Genomic DNA, 20469 nt, shown 5'->3' on the forward strand with positions numbered 1-20469 from the left:
ACATATTCTGTTCTAGGTAAGTATCAGTTGGAGGTCCAGACGTTCTGAGACTTTTAGATTAGGGTCATTCGATCCTTGTAAACACTTGTGTACCATTGTCAGAAGACTGAGACCTACCGGATGATCAGAATAAGTTATTTGTTGTGTACACGAGTGCCCACAAGAATGGGTGTCTTTAGAAAATGAACGTTGGCCGTTGACCTTTTTAGTTTCTTGTCTAATTGACCGAAAATATTCAGTTGTTTTTAGTTGAATTTTAAAGTAGCTAGATAAGTCATTTTAAGGGATTATTTAATTAAATTAGTCATTAATTACTGACTATTTATTAGAAAATATATACCAACAAACCAGAATAATCTTTTACTTAAATTAAAAAAAATATTTTAGCATGAAAGCCAACTTTTAATCACGTGAAAAGATTCACTAAAAAAACCATTGTTCAACCACTCCCAACAACAATTTGCCATAACAATGGATTTCCTAACTCAGTAACTTAAACTGATATATTACTTAGCACCAAGCAACTAATTGCCCACAAGGCCACAAGAATCAATTTCCTAATTCATTAACCTCAACTGATCACTACTAGTTACTAGTTAGTACATCACACCCGACTTCAACTGACCCATCAATTGCGGAATATTCGAATTCGGATCCAGATCTGGAGAATTTCAAATTTCGAGCAAGAAACATGGTTCCTATTTGGTTTGTTGCAGAGCAACTTGATCTGTCAACTTACATCACTGGTAACTACCATTGTTTCTAAAGTTTGACCCGATAACCGCAATTGGTGAACAACTCGCCCCAAATATGGCAGGTTCGGTTTCATCCGGGTCACCCTCCCATTTTCGTGACGTATACTACCTTTATTTTATTATATTTGCTAGTGCTAATAATAATTTTCCTGTACTATTATTATAATTGGATGCAAGTATTTCAAAATTGTGTAAGAATTATTATTTTTAATGACAGATGTGTTTATCAATGAAAAAACCGTCCTTGTATTCTCACGTGCATAAAATGTGTATGTCACGTGACCTTTGATATGGTATAAATTTGATTTTCTCTCTCTTAGGTTTTATATAAAAAGTTTTTTATTTTTTTATTTTTTTGTATGCTTTTTAGAATTTAGGGTTTGTCCGCTTTGTATTTTAATTGATAATTGATTAAAATTTTTTGGGATTGATGGCATTGTATTGTTGTTGCTCTCTTGAATTTGTATAGATTTTAATTTTCTTTTTAAAATATTTCTAATAGCAAATGTGCTATGAAGTGGGTTTTTGATTTTGATGTGTTGGATTTGTAAAATAACAGTAAAGGTTTGCAGCTTAACTGATATATTGTATTTGAAGATGTAGATCTTGATTTGGTTGGATCTTATGTTGTTGGGCAATACTCTAGGAATTGTAGTTAAGATCTAATCTTTAACATGTTTTAAGCATAATTGAGTTTGAAGGTTGTTAGGAGGATGTGTTCAAGGAAAGGAAGGAGTGATCAAGTAGGTCTCCCTTCTTTGTTTAAGAAGAAAAGGAAGCACAAGAACATAAATAATACTTTCTTTCTAAGGTGTGTTTGGCAAATAGTTGATAGCTAATAGCTGATTACATTGGCTGATTTGACCAGTTGGTTTTATTAATTGGTCTAACCAACTGACTTTGAACCCGCTGCTAAAGGCAGCTTGTTTAAAAATACCTTATTCATAATAATAAGCCATTTCAGCTAACTAAGTTACCTAACATTAGCATCAAATGGTTTGACCACTTAACCCTCTCTTTATATCAAAATAAACTAAAATTGTATAAGAAACCATTTTACCAAATACCCCATAAATCTTTATGCATTTAGATAGCTTTGATTATTTTCAAAATAGAGAATTTGATCCCTTCAAATACTCCTTCCAAATATCCTAAGGGTTTTTTTCATTATATAAGCTTATTATTTATTATATTTAAAAAAATAATTCATCATCAACCCAATTAGTCTCGCTCAGAGGTAGGGTATGGGGAGGGTGGGAAAGAAGGCAAACCAATATCCTCATCACGAGGAGGTCGCAATCGAAGAGAGACCTTCAACTCAAGTGTTGTCTGGCATATGAGGTCTTTGCAAAGTAAAAACAGGTAAAAGAAAACAAAAAACTAAAAAACAAACAACACAGAAATATACAAACACAAAACCATCAAGGAAAAACAAAAACTAACTACACTACAAGCTGACAAAACGACTAAAACACACTGGGAAAAATGGCCGCAAGAAACTAATGAGACTCACGTACACATATACGACGTCTCAAACTACTCCTATCCCAAATCAAGTCCCTTAAGAGGTGCAACCCACCCATGTTTTTCCTAATTTGTTCTTCCTACGTTTTCTTATTTCTTCTTTAACCTCCTTTACCATCAATTGTGATGCTTTCCATCCTTCTCATTAATGCATCACTAGTTTTCCTTTGCACATGAGCAAAACCATCTTATTCTACCTTCACGCAACTTTGTAGAAATTAGAGCAACCCTTAGCCTCACTCTAATAACCTCATTCCTGATCCTATCCATCCTGGTGTGGTCGCACATCCATCTCAGCATATGCATCTTTGCAACTTCTATCTTTTCTCATAGATTTTATCAATGGGCTAACATTCCGTCCCATATAACAAGGCGACCTTACTGCTACATGGTAGAATTTACCTTTTAGTTTAGGCGGAAACTTCTTATCGCACTACACCCTAGTAATTGCTCTCCATTTAAGCCATTAGACTTGTACTTGATGCGTTAACTCTTCATCTATATCCCTATCACCTCGGATAATTGAGCCTAAATACTTGAACTTAGTCGATCCAACAACCTCATTTCCCAATGGTCACCCGTGTATCTCTCACTTGTTCCTCTCCACTAAAATTGCATCTTAGGTACTCTGTTTTGGTGCAACTTATGCGCAACCCTTTTCCTTTAAAGGCTACTCTCCACTCCTTTAATTTCACATTGATTTCTTCTCTGGATTCTGCTACGAGCACAATGTCTTCAACAAATAACATGCACTAAGGTACAATATATGTCCTTGGAAAGTTCATCAAGGATAGCAACAAATACGAAAGGGCTTAGAGCTGAAACCTGGTATAGACCCACTTGAACGGTTTTGTTAGCCATATCGTGTTTGGATGCTAAACATAGCTCCCTCATACATGTAATAGATCCCCTTAATGTACCTCAATTGAATTCCTTTTTCTCCAAGGCTATCCCAGGTAATGTCGCATGGGACGCCATCATATGCTTTTTTCCAAATCGACGAACATCATATGTAGATCTCTCTTTCGGCCCCTGTACTTCTCAATCAACCTCCTCAAGGCATGGAGTGCTTTAGTACTAGATCCTTTTAGCATGAACCTAAATTGGTTCTCTCTGATCGTCGACAACTGTCTAATTTTACTCTTGATTACTCTTTCCCACTGTTTCATGATGTGGCTAAAGAGTTTGATTCCCTTATAGTTACCTACATGATGGACAAAACCTTTGTTTTTAAAAATTGGGATGAGTGTGCTACCCGTTCATTCGTTCGGCATCTCAGCTATCTTAATAATAACATTGAAGAGGTTTATCAACCAATAAATCTACTCGTCTCCCAAACAACTCCACACCTCAGTAGGTATATTATCGGGCCAATTGTAAATCACAAAAAGCGAGTTATGTTTGATTTTGGGCTATTTTTGGGCCATTTTGTACGAATAGCAAATTCAAAAAGCGATTTACTTACTAAACTGTGTAACACCGATTAGGCGTGTTGCTAAAGATGAGCGATGTGATTACTCAAGGCGAGCACTTAAGTTGAGTGCCTTAGAGTGCCTTCTGATTTAGTCACTAAAAGTCCTCTAATTTTTTATTTAGGCACCCATGACCCACCTACCAAGTTTGTTTTAAGTAATTTTCTTCATCATGTCTCTTCTTTTTTTATAGATCTATATTTTATTTCTCTTCTCGTGGTTCTACATTTCAAAGTAGTGAGAATATCCAATAAGATGTAACTTATTAAATTGTGAGTGAAAAAATGGAGAGTAACTAAATGAATATTATGTGATCGAAGTATGTCCTATGAGTTGAAGGACACGTTTTATGAACGACTATTACTACTATATGCATCAATGTTGGGCTTTTACAAGGGATCATAGTAGGAAGATAAGAATAGCAGATATGAGAATGCTTCGATGGATGAGTGGACATACCTTAAGGAATATATTTTGAAATGAAAATACAAGAAAGGTTGGGAGTTGCAAATACTGAGGATAAGATGAAAGTGAATCGTTAAATGGGTTGAGCATGTAGAAAGATAAAAAGTTGGAGCTGGGGAGACTTAAAAAGAAGGTGAAAAAGACCGAATATGACTTAGATTGGAGGCGAAAAGGACATGATAGATCTAGTCTTGCAAATTGAGGTGGTAGAAAATCAAAATGAATGGAGAAGAATAATTCACGTGGACAACCATTGGAAATGATATATTAATTCATGTAGTCAACCCTAATCTTTTTAAATTAAGACTTTGGTATTATTGTTTTTGTTGTTGGTCTTTTTTTCTTTTTTGATTTTTGAATCATATTATTGGATTTTGGGATGCCTCACATCTAAAGACAAGTGCCTATGGTCTTTAGATACCTTAAGGCCTTAGGGCAAAGTGCCTTTCAAAACTAAGTTTTTGTTAAGTAAAAGCTTTTGTTAGATGCATGTCTATATATTTCCACGGAAATATCATCTATGGATATGGTGATCCATAACAATTGGTATAAGAGACGTTCGATTATTGGTGATTGAAGACGAGCCAAAGTTTGAGAAATTCAAAATCTGGATTTTGACGGAACATTAAATTTTGTGGTTGGAATCATCCTAGAGTTCAACAATTTCATGAAACTGTCATAAGAAATATATCGAATAAGATTAAGGAGTTAACTGCTATAAGAATAACTCGGGTTGCGTTCTCATTAGGAATAATGTTAATATATACAAGATTATAACTATACTTTAGGAAACTAAATATTTTCCTAATATTCTATACAATCATAAAGATTTTACAAAATGGGCAAGTAATCAAAAAGATATTATTCTATTGTATTCTAAGACACCCCCGCAGTCGCATCGGGAGGTTTAGAAACGCTGAGACTGGAACGAAAATCATCAAATAATACTTGAGGAAGGCCTTTGGTGAAAATGTCAGCAATCTGATAACGAGTTGGAACATTAAGCACCCCAATGTCACCGCGTTTCACTTTTTCACGAACAAAGTGAATGTCGATCTCAATATGCTTAGTGCGCTGATGATGGAGAGGATTACTAGCTAAATATACGGCACTAACATTGTCACAATAGACAAGAGTAACTGTAGAAATAAGACAGTGTAGCTCAAGAAGTAAATTGCGAATCCAACAAGTTTCAGAAACAACATTAGCAACTCCACGATATTCAGCTTCAGCAATAGATTTGGAAACAGTGGGTTGTCGTTTAGCGGGCTATGAAATTAAATTATCACCCAGAAAAACACAGTAACCAGAAGTGGAGCGGCGAGTGTCAGGACAGCCACCCCAATCAGCATCGGTATAGGACAAAAGAGTCGAAATATTAGAACGATATAACTGCAGTCCAAAGTGAATAATGCCTTTGACATAGCGAAGAATGCAGTGAATAGCATGACACAAAAACCCATAGATGAGTTTATGTAGGAGACTTACGATATAGAATATGAGTGGGAGTGAGATTACCAAGAAGTTTAGAAGGAAGAATATTGAGGAGATAAGTAGCCGTGTTTAAGGCGTGAGGCCAAAAAGACCGGGGAAGTGAAGCATGACACAAAAGAGTGCGAATGATGTTATTGATGGAGTGAATTTTGCGTTCGGATTTACCATTTTGAGAGGATGTGTAAGGACAAGAAAAACGAAGTGAAATGCCCCGACTAGTACAAAATTGATGAAACATATTATTGTCAAATTCAACCCCGTTATCACATTGGGAAGATTTTATACTAAGCTCAAATTGGGTTTTAACAAAAATATTGAAATTCACAAACACATCATAAACTTGAGATTTGCGAAATAAAGGAAAAGTCCACAAAAAATTAGTATAATTATCAAGAAAAAGAACATAATATTTGTAACCCGATGGACTAGAAATAGGATATGTCCATAAATCACTATGAATAATATTAAAGGGTTTAGAACTCATAAACATAGAATTAACAAAAGGTAATTGAATGTGTTTCCCTAAAGGACAAGAATGACAAACAAAATGAGGATCTTTATTACAATGAATTAAACGAGAAAATACAAGGAACTTAAAATCGCATTGCCCGGATGTCCTAAACGGGAATGCCAAATACTAGAAGAAAAAACTGAAAAAGCCGATGATGTGGAAGACAAAGGAGTAGCTCCATGTGCGGATGGAAAAGGATAAAAATCACCCGTGCTATTAGATCTCAGAACGATGTTCCCCGTGGCCAAATCCTTCATAGAAAACCCAAAAGGATCAAATTCAAAGGAAACCATATTATCCTGAGTGAATTTACGAACAAAATTAAGGTTTTTAATAAGTTTAGGTGCATGTAAGACATTTTGAGGGTAAGGGATTTTTGGGAAGAAGGAAAAGAAATATGCCCGTGACTAAGAACTGAAATTAAATTACCATTACCAACAACAATAGCATTATTGAATTGATGCTTTAAAGGAAAATAAGGAAGTAAAGTACCTTGAGAGCGAGTCATGTGAGATGTGGCACCGGTATCCATATAAAATTGCTTATCCGGAGTAGATAAAGAGAGTGTTCATAGCATGATCGATGTCCGTAGAAATATAATTCATAGAAGCATTAGTCCCGGTGTGATAACTTTGTGCCGGACGTGGACCAAGAAGACCATCAGAAAATCCATTGTGTGAAAAAGGAGCCTAAGATGTAATGGGAAAGGGGGCAGCAGGCTAGGCCCAAGTGTTGCCAGCCCAAGAAGACCATCCAGAAGAATAAGGAGAAGGAGAAGAAGGTGGGCCAGACCATATTCTGTTGGGCCGAAATTCAGGAAAGGAATTCGGCCTGGAAGAATGCGGCTGCCAGGGGCCATGAGTACTGGTGGAGCCATGGTGGCTGCCACGGTGGGTCCGGCCATCACGACGAGAGTGGCGGTGACCACCACGGTGATGGGAAGAGCCGTGATTGTTAAAATGAGCGGAACTTTCAGAAAACGAAACTTTGGTTGTGGTAGGAGAGGCCATGGAAGAGAAAGAATAAAGAAAAGGAGGAGGAAGAATGATGGTGGCAGCCGCGAGAGGAGCTGACCGGCAGCAAGGGAAAGTAAAGAAAGAGTCGGGATAAAAAACCGAAGCTTTTGATACCATGTAAGAATGACTCGGGTTGCGTTCTCATTAGGAATAATGCTAATATATACAAGATTATAAGTATATTTTAGGAAACTAAATATTTTCCTAATATTCTATACAATCATAAAGATTTTACAAAATAGGCAAGTAATCAAACATATATTATTCTATTATATTCTAAGAGCTGCAAGAATCAAGGAAACTCAAAATCATTGAAGAGGTTGAACAAATTAGAAACAAGATTATTGAGAAGAATAAAAAATCAAATAGTGTTAGTATACTATAATCAGATAATGAATAAGAGAAATCAGGAGGCATAAATTAATGAAAGGAAGATTGAAGAGGTTGCTGAAAAAAACGAAAAACACAACGGATCTATACTAGTCGACGAACAAGATTGAGGAGAGATTGAGTATTCTTTGAAAATTAAAGAAAAAGAAGCCAATTCAGAAAAATTCAAAGAATCTGAAAAAATTAAGATATGTTGTATTGTTGCAGAGGCTCTCCTAGAGTAAAGAGATTACAAACTCTGGCATGGTGTTCGTATATTGGTCGGAAGATTTGTAGTGAGACCAAAATTAGGGTTTAGAAGAAGAAGAAAGAAGAGAAACAAGAAAGACGAGAAGGGAGAGGACAAAAGGGAGGAACATACGTGGTGGTTGGCCGAAAAATTTGTTTTTGGTTATAGGTTTGAATTCAATTTTCAGTAGAAAAAACCAAAAGATGAACCAAAACGAATTTTGGAATGCATATGGTTAAGACTTGAAAGCATGAGTCAAAAAAGAAAATTACTTGAGCTTTAAATTGTTTTCCTTCTGTTCCAATCAAATATTCCATTTGGTTTTGCAGACTTATCGATGCACTAATTCAATTCTAAATATCCCTAATTATGCTTAGTTAAAAATTATAAGAAATGGATATTAATAAAACCTACATTGAGATAATTCGAACAAAATTCAACCCGACTATGTTTTAGCTTATAGATTGAGAATAACGTACAAACTTAAGTGTGACTGTGTGATCAGTGAATAATGCCAAAAATATATAGACAGTTAGACGTTTGATTCAATAGGAGGGAATAATAATTAATAATTAGTTGGAACTTTTAATTTTGGTTTAGTTTGGATGCTTTGAACTTTGAATTTTTGGTATATCAAACTTTTGATCTTTTATTTGAGATTTTGTTAATTGTTGCATTTTTAATATTTGGTTGATCTAATTTTCTTTTATTGTTTGATTTGCTTTTCTGCATTGTAATTTGGTTTGGTTTAGTAGAAATTTGTTTGGATCTCGATTGAATATGAAAAACTGAATTAAGTTTGGTTTGATTTGGTTTTGTATCAAACCGAAACTAAAATCCGAACTTACCCCTCTATTCAGTCTCACCGGTCATGTGATACTAAAGATTGGTTCTTAGTGTAGCTGTGAGCTCTCTGATTGTTTTGTTTTGATGATATTTAATGTAATTGAAGATATTTTTTGTGTGATTGGTTCAGGTTGTGTCCAAAATACATGATCTAGTATAAGGCAGAAAAGTGAAAATGGAAGAAGTTGATGTTAGTCGTGTGAAGTCAGAAGAAGAATTCAATGGATCTTTAATGCAACATGCAGATAACTACTCTTCTTATCTGGCCCCTCCTGGGTGGGATGTCCGACCTAGAGCACAAGAATCTAACAATAATAGTTCTAATCCTTTAAGCACTCACAAAGACAGGACCAGTATATTAGAAACAATGGAAACTCCTGTTATAGATATGGATTTCTCTGCATCACCTATATGTCCAGCGCCAATATGTCGACAATTTTGGAAGGCTGGAAACTATGAAGATATCCTTACGTCTAAATCTCAAGTTCAAAGTTAGTCATTAGTAGTTTACATACATTAGATAAAAAGTTAATAAATATGCAATGGAGTACAGAGGTTTCTGACATTATCTGTATTTTGCTTGCTGCAGTTGGGAATAATTATCTGCATGTTCACCCCAAGTTCCTTCACTCAAATGCAACTTCTCATAAGTGGGCTTTTGGAGGTTCAGTTTGTAGTTTGCTAAATGACATGGTTTATTGGTTGTAAAAATATATTTGATGTTGCATTGTTTTTCACAATATCTGATTCTTTTGTTTGCTTTTGTGTAGCTGTTGCCGAACTTCTTGACAATGCAATCGATGAGGTTAGGATTGCCTAATACTGTAAATGTTTCTATGTTTGCTGTTGGTAGACTAATGAGTATGCTATGCGACATTCATCATATCCTTACCAATTGTATCTTTAGTTGTAGTGATTTTGTTTCCATGGGTTATTATGAAATGAGTTATCTTATATTTCCTCATTGAAAAGTGCTGTTACATTTCTTGCTTTTAGCATTATCACTGTCCATCACAGTGATGCTGACCGATTCAAACTACGGAGTATTCGTTTTATGATGATCTTATCAAATTTGAATGGTTCAGTGAACATCGCGGCACACGTAACACCGTATACCCTTTTTTTAGTTTGCCTTAATGTACTTGACAAGCGAACAAAAGTCAAAAACCGAGAATGTTTGAATTATACTACATCTTAAATTGGTTTGTTTAATGTTTTTTTTGTTTCGAGATTAGTTTTCCTTAACATATTAAAATTTGGGAACATTGACATGAGGTCCTATCTAATGTGCAATTCTTATACCTCTTAACAAGACATAATTTCTTCACCATAAAAACTTCTACTATCTATTCTTTGGGTATCAGATAGTAGTTGCCTATGGGCTACATAGGAATCGCAAGTTTTTCTTTTTTCTTTTTGCTAACTGAATAGATACAAAATGGAACCTTATTTGTGATTGTGCATAAAATTTCAATTTCTTGGGCTACTTAGGATATTGCAAGTCACTTAATATTTTTCTTTGTGTTTGTTCAACTGAATAGGTACAAAACGGAGCCTCTTTTGTAATTTTAGATAAGATTTCAAATCCAAGGGATGGATCTCCTGCTTTGTTGACTCAAGGTATATTTGATATATGGTTCTGAAGAAGCATATTCATATGATTTCTTTTATTTTTTATGCTTCTCATGCGAGTTCGTAAGATGAATACTTTATGGCAGATGATGGAGGTGGAATGGATGCAGAAGCAATTCGGCGTTGTATGAGTTTTGGTTTTTCAGACAAAAACTCTAAATCAACAATAGGACGCTGTAAGTCAAGTCTATAATTTCTTGGTCTTTCATGTCTTTCCTTAATTCCTTATTATGATGTAGTTGACTGTTAATCTTTTAGATGGGAATGGATTCAAGACCAGTACCATGAGACTTGGAGCTGATGTTATAGTCTTCAGTCGGCATTTGAACAACAGGTATGCTTAGCTAATTGAGTCATTATCTTCTTCAAACATGTCAGTTTTGGTCATCTGATCTTCGTATTTCAGGGTGAAAAAATTTCAACTAAAATCTCAATTTGAAGTTAGTTTGGATAGATCCACGGGTTCACCTGGTTAAGCTCACATTTTTTGCTTTTATTATAAAATTTTATGAGGTGAACTCCTCTTTAGCTAAAAATTTCAACTAGTACAACATTTTTTATTATCGAGATTTGATAAGTTGAGCTTAAATGGTTTGCAATATGTACTCACTATTTGTAACAACCATTCTCGGTGAACTTCATTGGGTTTACTTGTGCCGCTGCCTCCTACTGCCCCTTTCTTTCCGTGTGTGTCTATTGGGGGAAAGGGGTTGAGTTATGTTGGTTTGAGTTTATTGATGTTTTCAGATCTCCCCTTTTCGATCTTGTTTGTTTCAGTTGATCTATAATATATTTTCTTGTTCTGGTTTTATACTTATGCTTGTGCTTTTCTTTCATGCTCAGGACCTTGACTCAAAGCATTGGTCTCTTGTCCTACACTTATTTGTCACGAACGGGTCTAGATAGGATAGTTGTACCTATGGTAAGCACCGATCTATTGTTATGCTTTGACTGATAATTTTCATGTATTCATCAGTTTTAGGTAGGTTTGTCCAATTACATATAAGTTTGATCATTATGATTAGCCCTTTGTTCTCTATCAATATTTAGTTTAAATGCCATGATATTTTCTGGATAAACTTAGCTCCTGTGAATTGTATTTGAAATAAGAATTTTTTTTTCCTGCCTTCTCAATCATCCCGTCTGGGCTTTCTTGCTAATCGAACATATTAATTATCATCGTTAAGCAAGGTAAGGTTTCTTTGTCTAGGTCGAATAGTCATCCCTTTTCTTGAGTTCTAAATTATGTTAGCTAATGCTTTTATTCTGTTTTATGATATTAGTCAGTTAAAATGGATGCTAACTCATTGGAATATTTACTTTATTAGGTCGATTATGAGTACAATGTTTCAACTAATACCTTTCAACCTCTACATCGCCACAACGAAGAGTATATTAAGTCAAACTTATCCGTTATTTTGCAATGGTCACCATATCAAACTGAAGTTGAGCTAATGAAGCAGGTGAACTCGTGTTGTTTACTGCTTTTTATTCCTTGCATTCAATCTTAAAGATGTAATTATGCCATTATGTCTCCTGAACTAGAGAATAATGATATGGATTAAAGATACTTTATTTTTAGCAGTTATTACCGCAACTGTAGCTGAGACGACAACTGGGAAAAGGAATGAGTTCATTGTTATACTTCTCACTATGCTCTATTGTTCTATTATGAATTTATGTTGAGCTCTTAACATGACTTTTAAGCCTATTGATTGCCCTTTAATTAACTTTCTATCCACTGATCTTACTCATTAATGAACATGGATAATTCTGGTGTATTGGAGCTGAATCAACTGTTTGTTTTACTTTTATATTTAGTGTCCTAGTTCTTGTGGTAGTTTATAGTTGTATACTGTATCACCTCAAGGGTCAGCTTAGATATCTTTTTTTCTTCATTTTGCTTGTATACTGTATAATGCAATGGAAATAATGGAATTCATGTATGGGTGTGGCACTGTAAAATGTTTTGTGTGTCAGGCAGTCAGTTGCTTTTTAGCAAGTTCTTTTGTTTCATTTGTACTTGAATTTATGGCAGTTTGAAGACATTGGGTCACATGGAACCAAAATTATAATTTTCAACTTATGGTTTGCTGATGACGGGACATTAGAGTTTGATTTTGACAGTGATCCTGAGGTTAATTCTTCACTTTTTACTTGATTTAACAGAAGTAAAGTTAGCTGATCTATTTTACTGACCATATTTTCTATGTTTTCGTCCTCAGGATATTCGCCTGCGAAAATCTGATGATTCTATGAAAATTCGATCAAATATGTTGAAAAGTGAAGAGCACATTGGCAACCAATATCGTTACTCCCTCCGTGTAGGTTTTTGTCTTTACATGGTTGTTAAAATTATGCTATGTATCACACATTAAGATCTCACTATTTTCTGCAGGCATACTTGTCCATCTTGTATTTGCGAATTCCACAATATTTCTGTATCATATTGCGTGGGAAGGTTGTGGAGCATCACATTATAGCACATGATCTCAAATATCAGGAGTTCATCATGTACAGACCTCAAATTGGGGGTTACAAGGAGGTAACTTCTCAAGTTTTTATTTATTTTTATTCTTGATCATCAAGCTCATTGGGCCGGTGTTTCATCGATGACCCAACCTGGTCTTTAACTTTTCAATGTGAGATTTTGGTGAAGAGAAACCTTGTGGAACAGAGATCATTTTCATGAGATAGGATATAAATTAAGTTTATTTATCTAGTTAATTATGTGTTTGCTTTTTGTTGAAATCTGAAGAAGACCATGCTAGTAAAACCAAAAAGTTTACTATGCTAGACGGGTCACTTTAGCTTAAAGTCTAAACTCTAGAGTCTAGACCATCACTTAAAATGTTTCTCAAAGACTCTAAAGTTACAATCTAGCAAAGCACATGAAAGAAAGAAGAATGATGTTCATTGAATTTTTGTTTCCTCTTTGCTGCTGAACAAGTATCTCAAGCTGGATTCTAACAATAGCCTTCATGTTTCGCCAGAACCACCATTTAACATGTTAAGATTGACTATTATTGATTCAGTTCGACACCAACTATGTATAAGATGTGAACCTCATTGGTTCTTGATCTTGAACATTTTGTTCCATTTGACCGTTAATATTGACTAATAGAGTTTTGACAATAGTATCTTAATGGCCGTAAGGTTTTCATTTTAAAATTTTCTGACAATTTTTATATAATTTGTTGATTATATGATTCTATAACTATTTGTGAAGTATGCAAGCTGAATATGGATTCTTATGTCTAAGTTTGTGACAAAACTTCATAGCTGGCGGCAGCGCAGAGTGCGAAGAGTTTTTCCTTTTGACAATCAGTGTTTCTTTGTAAATGTGTTTTTTGCATCATATGATCTGATGTCTTCAAGTGTTGAATCTCCCTGTAGTAAACTTATTATGCTTCTCAAATGTTGACATCTATCTCTAACTCTGCACACGTGTGTGGTATTTTTGGCTGCTTGTTGCAGGAAATAATGACTACAATAGGCTTTTTGAAGGAAGCCCCCAATGTCTATATCCATGGCTTCAATGTCTACCATAAGAACCGTCTTATACTGGTTACTCCATTGATTTTTTTTTGAGTTAATACAAGCTTTGTATGTGACTGTATATGCTGTGATACTAGGACTTATAAACTCATAGGAGTATTAAACTTGGTTATTCAATGTGGACATTCCATGTTTTGGGTCAAATAATTGGTGACAATAATTAATAGCGTGTTAGAAAGTGTGTATCATTGTTGGAGAGTTCAGGATCTAGAGTACTTGATGTAAAAAGCAAAAAACAAGCCATTACCCAATTCCAAGGGGCTTGCACCTAGACAGGGTTTGTGGGTAGGATGTACGTGACCTTACTGGCTTACTCTTTTAATAACGAAGAAATGTTTTCGATCGACCCTCAATTGCAAACATCATTTGAAATTATTATAAGTATGAAATAACGAGTGTGTGAGTTTGTCTTGACCTTATTAATTTGACAAAAAAATTACGGTGACATAAATTTGTCATTGCTCTGTCAATTAAAAGATGTGATAGACTGATAATATTTAAGGATGTTTTTGTTGTACTTATGCAGTGCCGCTTTAGGCTGATGATCCTATATGCTTACATTTTTATGCAGCCATTTTGGCAAGTCGTGAGCTATTTGAACAGTAAAGGAAGAGGGGTTGTAGGTAATTTCTCTTATTCTTTTGTTTAACTTGCACAGTTTCACTTATAATCTGCTTATTGTCATTGTTGCTTTGTTTGGTAGGGGTGTTGGAAGCAAACTTTGTTGAGCCTACTCACAATAAACAAGATTTTGAGAGGACTTCGCTTTTCCAAAAGCTTGAAACTAGGTTGAAGGAAATGACTTTGGAGTATTGGTAGGCATTATTGTGCTCATTATTGTACTTTTAATTTTAGATAATTTTTTGAGTTCTGCTATTTAAAATTTGATTTTCTCCCTCTTAAGCCAAATGGAAGACACATCTAGGTGTTATAACACCGCCAAACGTATTTTCATTCATGTCTAGGCATTTTGGTTTTCACTCTTTTAGTTCTGATGAACCACATGCTAACTAGCGTTTTCTGAATAAATTGTAGGGATTACCACTGTGGGCTTATTGGGTATCACGTTCAAAAGAAGGTTCCATCGCGTGTAGCCTCACTTGCATCATTCTGTGACGGTTCCAATATTCCTAGACCTATAAGTGTGGATAAAAGTTCAAAACTAAGTCCATCACTAGTTGGTCGGGCTGATCCTATGTTTAATTTATCTGCTAGAGATCTTTTAGCTGTTCAAAAGAGCATCCAGCGGGAGTCTGGTATGCTTTTCGTTTTCTGTTCATTATAAATGTAATATTGCAAGTTTGCATCTACACATGATAATATCATGTGTCTACTTATTAATTTGCAGGAGCTAAGACGTTGCAAGACGTTCTTTTGCCTGCTCTTGGAAGGAGAAGAAGGACAAGCAGATTAGAACCTAAGGGTCCATGTGGTGGGTTTACTATGGAAATTCAGGTATGAAACTACTTGTATGCAATTTTTAATTTGGATGTTTAAGACTCCAATGATTTGGCTTACACTTTCGGAATTTGTCCATGATAGCTGCTTTTGCATCTCAAATATGGCCTCTTGATGAGAGTTTATACAAGCAAATAGTGTGTGACTGACTTATTTGACCCTGTTGGGTTGATGGGCTCCATAGACAACTTTGCACGTGCTCTTTTCGATTTAAGTATCATGGTGACAGCTTAACCTAGCATCTATGGGCTATGTAATGCAATTAAAGTCGAGATCATAAGAAAAATGCATGTATATTTGGTTATTATGTACTCTCTCCAGTCTCCATCCCAATATTATGTTCCACTTTCTTATTTGAGTTATTCTTTTATTCATTCGACATTTCCACTTTCCTTTCATAGAAAGATTTATAGACCCCACGTGGTTTCACTTTCTTTGTTATTTGTACTTTTCCACTAATATTTTCGATTATGTGATTATGTCTGTTTGCCCCTGACTCTGCTGATTCATGCTAAATGCCCTCTTCCTTTTTCAACTGTATATAATCATTTGGATTGCAAACAACTTCTTTGTTATCACTAACAAGGGTATGGTTGCGTATATCTGATCTGTCCCCCTAAACTCCGCTTAGGTAGGAGCCACTTAATGACACTAGGTAATAAGATGTGTATACAATGATTTGGTAAATTTAACATTGTTGCTCTTAACTCGAGATGATTTCTGGTTTAACAACAAGTTTCTTTGTGTTTCTGATTATATTTTCTGTATTTCATTCAATAGTGATGATGATAATATATACAAGAATTTTAAGTAACTGCTTCTAATGAAGAATAATCGTCCTAACTGTCCTATTAACTGCTACATTAATAAAATAACTGTCCTATACATGTAACTGCAATACCTAGTCTAACACGAGACATTACTCTTTAGCAGCCTCTAGCTTTTTCGGCAATGCCATCGAATCAACAAGAGGCTATGGCGGTGAGACAGGATCACAAAAAGCTTCGAGAAAAGTTAGTTTTCTAGAAAATGTAGCATATATTTTATAAAGTGGCCGAGTAAAGGCTCAAACTGAAGCATACTTATCTTGTTCTTATTTTGATTTTATGTTTTTGGTAAGTTTCAGATGTTTAGATAATGAGAAATCTGAGGAAGCTCTCAAGTACAAGGTATGATCACTTAATTAGTACTTCCACCCTCCCAATTATTTGTGGGTTCTTCCTTTGGGTTGTTCAAACCTTTATGCAAAATGTGTAAATATTCATTGATTCAATATGAATTGGGGTCTTGATAAGCACAAGTGAATAGTGATAGCTTATAAATGATTATGAATTGTTTTTTGTTAGCTTTTAAGTTATAATGATGTATATGATCTATGAAGGTATCACAACTTTTAAAGGAGCTACAAGATGCACGGTTACATTATAAGAAGATGTTGGTGGAGCTTGAGGCACTTGAACATGTCAAGGCTGAAAACACTGTAAGCCTTCATTGCCTTTTCTTAACCCTGTAAGAGAAGCAGTTTCCGTTTCTGAAGGATCTGGAAATGCTTTCAGACCATGTTAACCTCAAAAGGAACAGAATACCTATATTTTTTTGGTATTGAGTGCTCTCGTTATTTGAGAATAGATGGCATCCGGGCATTGGCTGAACCTGTAAGAAATTTAAGGGGCAAAGGCTTTACCCGCCCTAAGCTTAGGCTAAAAAATGAGGGGGCAAACGTTTGAAGTTTGAACTCTTTGACCTCTTTGTTATAAAGAATTAACTCCACTAAATCAATTGTTATTATATGCTTTTTAAAGGTGTGAACATATATTATATCTATTAGTCTATTAGATAATAATGTTTGGAGGGCAATGCCCCTCCTGTCCTAGTATCTTCATCACTGCATTCGGGTCATCTGGTTGGATTTTGGGTTTTTCGTGTGTACCTTAGTTAACATGTTCTCTAGTTTTCATTCTTATGTTCGGGTCATTTTTAGGGCTTTGTCGGGTCATGGTTGTCAGGGTCGACTTTTGAACATTTGCACACCTCTATTTTGGGAGTTTTCCTCAGTTGTTTATACACATTTATCAAGGAAACTACAAAAGTTTTATGCCTGATGCCTACAATTGAAATTCCCCTAAGCAGAAAATTTTTCATCTGTACTAGTAACTTATCACAACTATTATATCCACTGTCAAATCTGAATTTTTTTTAAAAAATAATATTGACTGATAAAAGTTGAGATTTTTTTGGAGTTGAAGTCAGTTGATTAAAAATATATCAAGTGTCTTGAGCAATTTTCTTATGAGCAGCCATATTGTCTGTAATGGTGAAGCATGTTCCGTTGTCATAATTTTTTGAAGGTTTTTCTGTGTTTAATATAAGGTCAGTTGAAGGGAAGAGTCAATGGTATACCTATATACTTCTGTTGTAGGAGTAACATCTTTGTCCCATATTTCACGAGCACTAGGGTTAGATGGTTGCCTGGTTACTGGTTTGGTGTTCCGTCTCTCGGACCTGAGGTTTCGGATTTGCTTCCTCGCCAAAATAACTTTTAAGGAACTTGTTACCTGACAAAGGAAGGTCAAAGTGGGGGCGCACATTACGAACAATCGTAGAGAAGTTATGTTAAGTTGTCATAGTATCTTCATATAAGTAGTATGATATCAAGTAAAAATTCTTATGTGCTATGTTCTGAATCATCTAAAGCCCATTATTATAAATACTTCTGAAAAAGCAGGGACCTCACTGAACCATCGGTAATGGACCAGACGAGGAGACAGGAGTCGCTGTTTGTCTAGCATTAGCTCAATGCCGAACTAAGACAAAGCTTGCTAAGTTAGAAGCCTTTTTATACTCATTGCGCAAGGGATTCTACCGAGCTATATCTGACCTTGCTGAAGAGAGTGAGCGCTTGCAAAGTTGAGGCCAGTTATGATGGGATTGAACGAGGCTATATCTAATCTTGTGTATAGCGTTGCAAACCACAATGTAAAACTAGATCAAGTATTGCTTTTTAGACTTGTGCAACGGGCTAGATATAGCCTTAGCCGGTCCAAATATAAGCCGCATGGTTTAGATTGGACCATCTAAAGGAAAAGGCTTGATAGTCCAATCTAAAGGAAAAGGCTTGATAGTTCAACCTATTCAACTTGTTTTGACTTTGACTTGTATATAATCATCACTTCTCAAATATTGTAACCTACACCATTTTTATACAAAATCATATTTGAAAACACAACTATGTCCTATGTTACGTTATTCTCAAATACTCCTCTTATACTTTTAAATTTGTTACTGAGAGCGATATTTTTCCTCACAACATATTATTTTTAGTAGCAAATTCAAGGGGATTGATGAATATGTGCTAATATATGCATGATCGAAATTCTAAAGTTCAAATCACTTCATGATTGAAATTCTAAAGTCCAAATCACGTGCAACGCACACACCTATTTTATAGAGTAGTTAATCTAACTATAAAGTTTAACTCTCTCCTTTCCACCCTCATTTTTCCATTTGATTTTAACCATTTTTAGGGAAAGTGTGGTGACTATATGAATATAGTGACCTCATATGCTAATGAAGGATTAACCAGGAAGAATGTGGGGATCACATGAATAGTGACTCATATGAATTATGAAGTATATTGATCCAAAATGATATATTTATTATTACCTAAAATGAGAACAAAAGCTTGTTCATAAATTAAAATAAGAAATTGCTGAATTGGAAAGAGTATTATTTTCCATTCATCATTAAACACATTATCTTGCAAAAATGGAAAAAATATGAAAGATATGATACATTTTTCATTTTTTAAATTGCTCGATTGCAAACAACAAATATTTCAATTTCATTGCCTGATATACATGTTATCTTTGATTTGCATCAATATTGAATCGCACATTTATACTACTTATTTTGCTATACTTTAAATTTGTTAATAAAATTATATTTTATCGTTTAATTTTATTTATACATTTCTTCTTTTTAACATTTTTTCTATTATTTTCAATACAAATTAATAAAAGTTAAAACACAAAATTGAGATGGAGTATATCAAAATGAAATGGACAAAAAAGTATTAAGAGTATTATATATTTGAAAATTATGAGTTGATTTATTAGTTAGATATTTTTCATTTTATAGGAGTTTAATTTTCACCACCTATATAAACATTAATTTTCTCTCTACTTTATCCATACAAGATTTTCTAGCCTTTATCACAAAAATATTACTTCCTCCATTTTTTAATGAAGTTCTTATCAGGAATGTTCACGGAAATTAAGAAAAATAGAATCTTTTAGATAGTAAATAAGAAGTATTATTTTATTGAAATTAATTTGATGGAGGAACTGAGGATATAAACATTAAAGAATATTAAAATAAAATTATTAGAAAAAATATAGAAACCGCAACTAATAAAAATATATTTTTATAAAATTAATAGAAACACATGAAAATCATAAGCATTATTAAACTATTAAAATGAAAATGAAAACAACAAATGAAATATCTAAAAACTTTTTTAAAAAACTTAAGCGAGTATATTATGAATCACAAATAAGATACTTTGCACTTACCCATATAAACACACATATTAGGAAGTGCAACTTGTCAATTTCGTTAAAAACTATGTGCAACTTGCAATTGATAATAATAATATAAAATTCAATTCACCATCCAAACCCTACACAGCCTCAAGTTAGTATCCCTTGCAAGAAGGTTTAGGCCTCAATTTTGCTTCCTTGAATCTTCTTCTATATATCTCCCTCATCCCATCCTTTTCCTTGCATCTTCCGTCTTTTTACATTCTAGCTTTTCTACTATCTTCCTCTACTTTTATGCTCTTCAATCTTCGTTTTAGCATGTTTTACGAGTTTGTATTGATTTAAATGTTGCAAACTGAAACATAATGAGTTTTTCTATTTGTTCAATTAATGGTCATTTAAGTTTTGAGTTAAAAAGTTTATTATAATGTTTTTCATTAGTTTTCATAATAATAATATGCTTCTTGAAGTTTTGAGTAAATTAAGTTTATGAATATTTTCTTGATTTTTCAATTTTTTTAAATTTTTTAAATTTCTTTTTTATGGTGTATGAATGAATGATGTAGTGATGTTATATGTGT

At 34.3% G+C, this 20469-nt stretch overlaps 1 protein-coding gene across 6 annotated transcripts; it reads left to right on the top strand.

Moving 5' to 3' along the window:
• The first annotated feature begins 7527 nt into the window (after positions 1-7527).
• LOC130797633 (protein MICRORCHIDIA 6-like) lies at positions 7528-18572 on the top strand. 6 transcript variants are annotated; one of them, XM_057660304.1, is made up of 21 exons: positions 7528-8024; positions 8833-9193; positions 9292-9366; positions 9473-9507; positions 10244-10322; positions 10421-10510; positions 10593-10668; positions 11178-11256; positions 11663-11797; positions 12373-12471; positions 12560-12658; positions 12733-12879; positions 13812-13901; positions 14419-14515; positions 14596-14707; positions 14928-15148; positions 15241-15347; positions 16281-16363; positions 16471-16519; positions 16732-16830; positions 18076-18572. In XM_057660304.1, the coding sequence occupies exons 2-21, from the start codon at positions 8878-8880 to the stop codon at positions 18085-18087; spliced, it is 2100 nt and encodes a 699-aa protein (XP_057516287.1). In that variant the 5' UTR covers positions 7528-8024; positions 8833-8877; the 3' UTR covers positions 18088-18572. The 6 variants fall into 6 exon arrangements, with proteins under 6 accessions (XP_057516287.1, XP_057516289.1, XP_057516288.1 ...); XM_057660306.1 differs by having other exon boundaries at positions 16477-16519; XM_057660305.1 differs by having other exon boundaries at positions 16284-16363.
• The last annotated feature ends 1897 nt before the right edge of the window (positions 18573-20469 follow it).

Source organism: Amaranthus tricolor, chromosome 13 (genome assembly GCF_026212465.1).
Source record: "Amaranthus tricolor cultivar Red isolate AtriRed21 chromosome 13, ASM2621246v1, whole genome shotgun sequence".
NCBI lineage: Eukaryota > Viridiplantae > Streptophyta > Magnoliopsida > Caryophyllales > Amaranthaceae > Amaranthus > Amaranthus tricolor.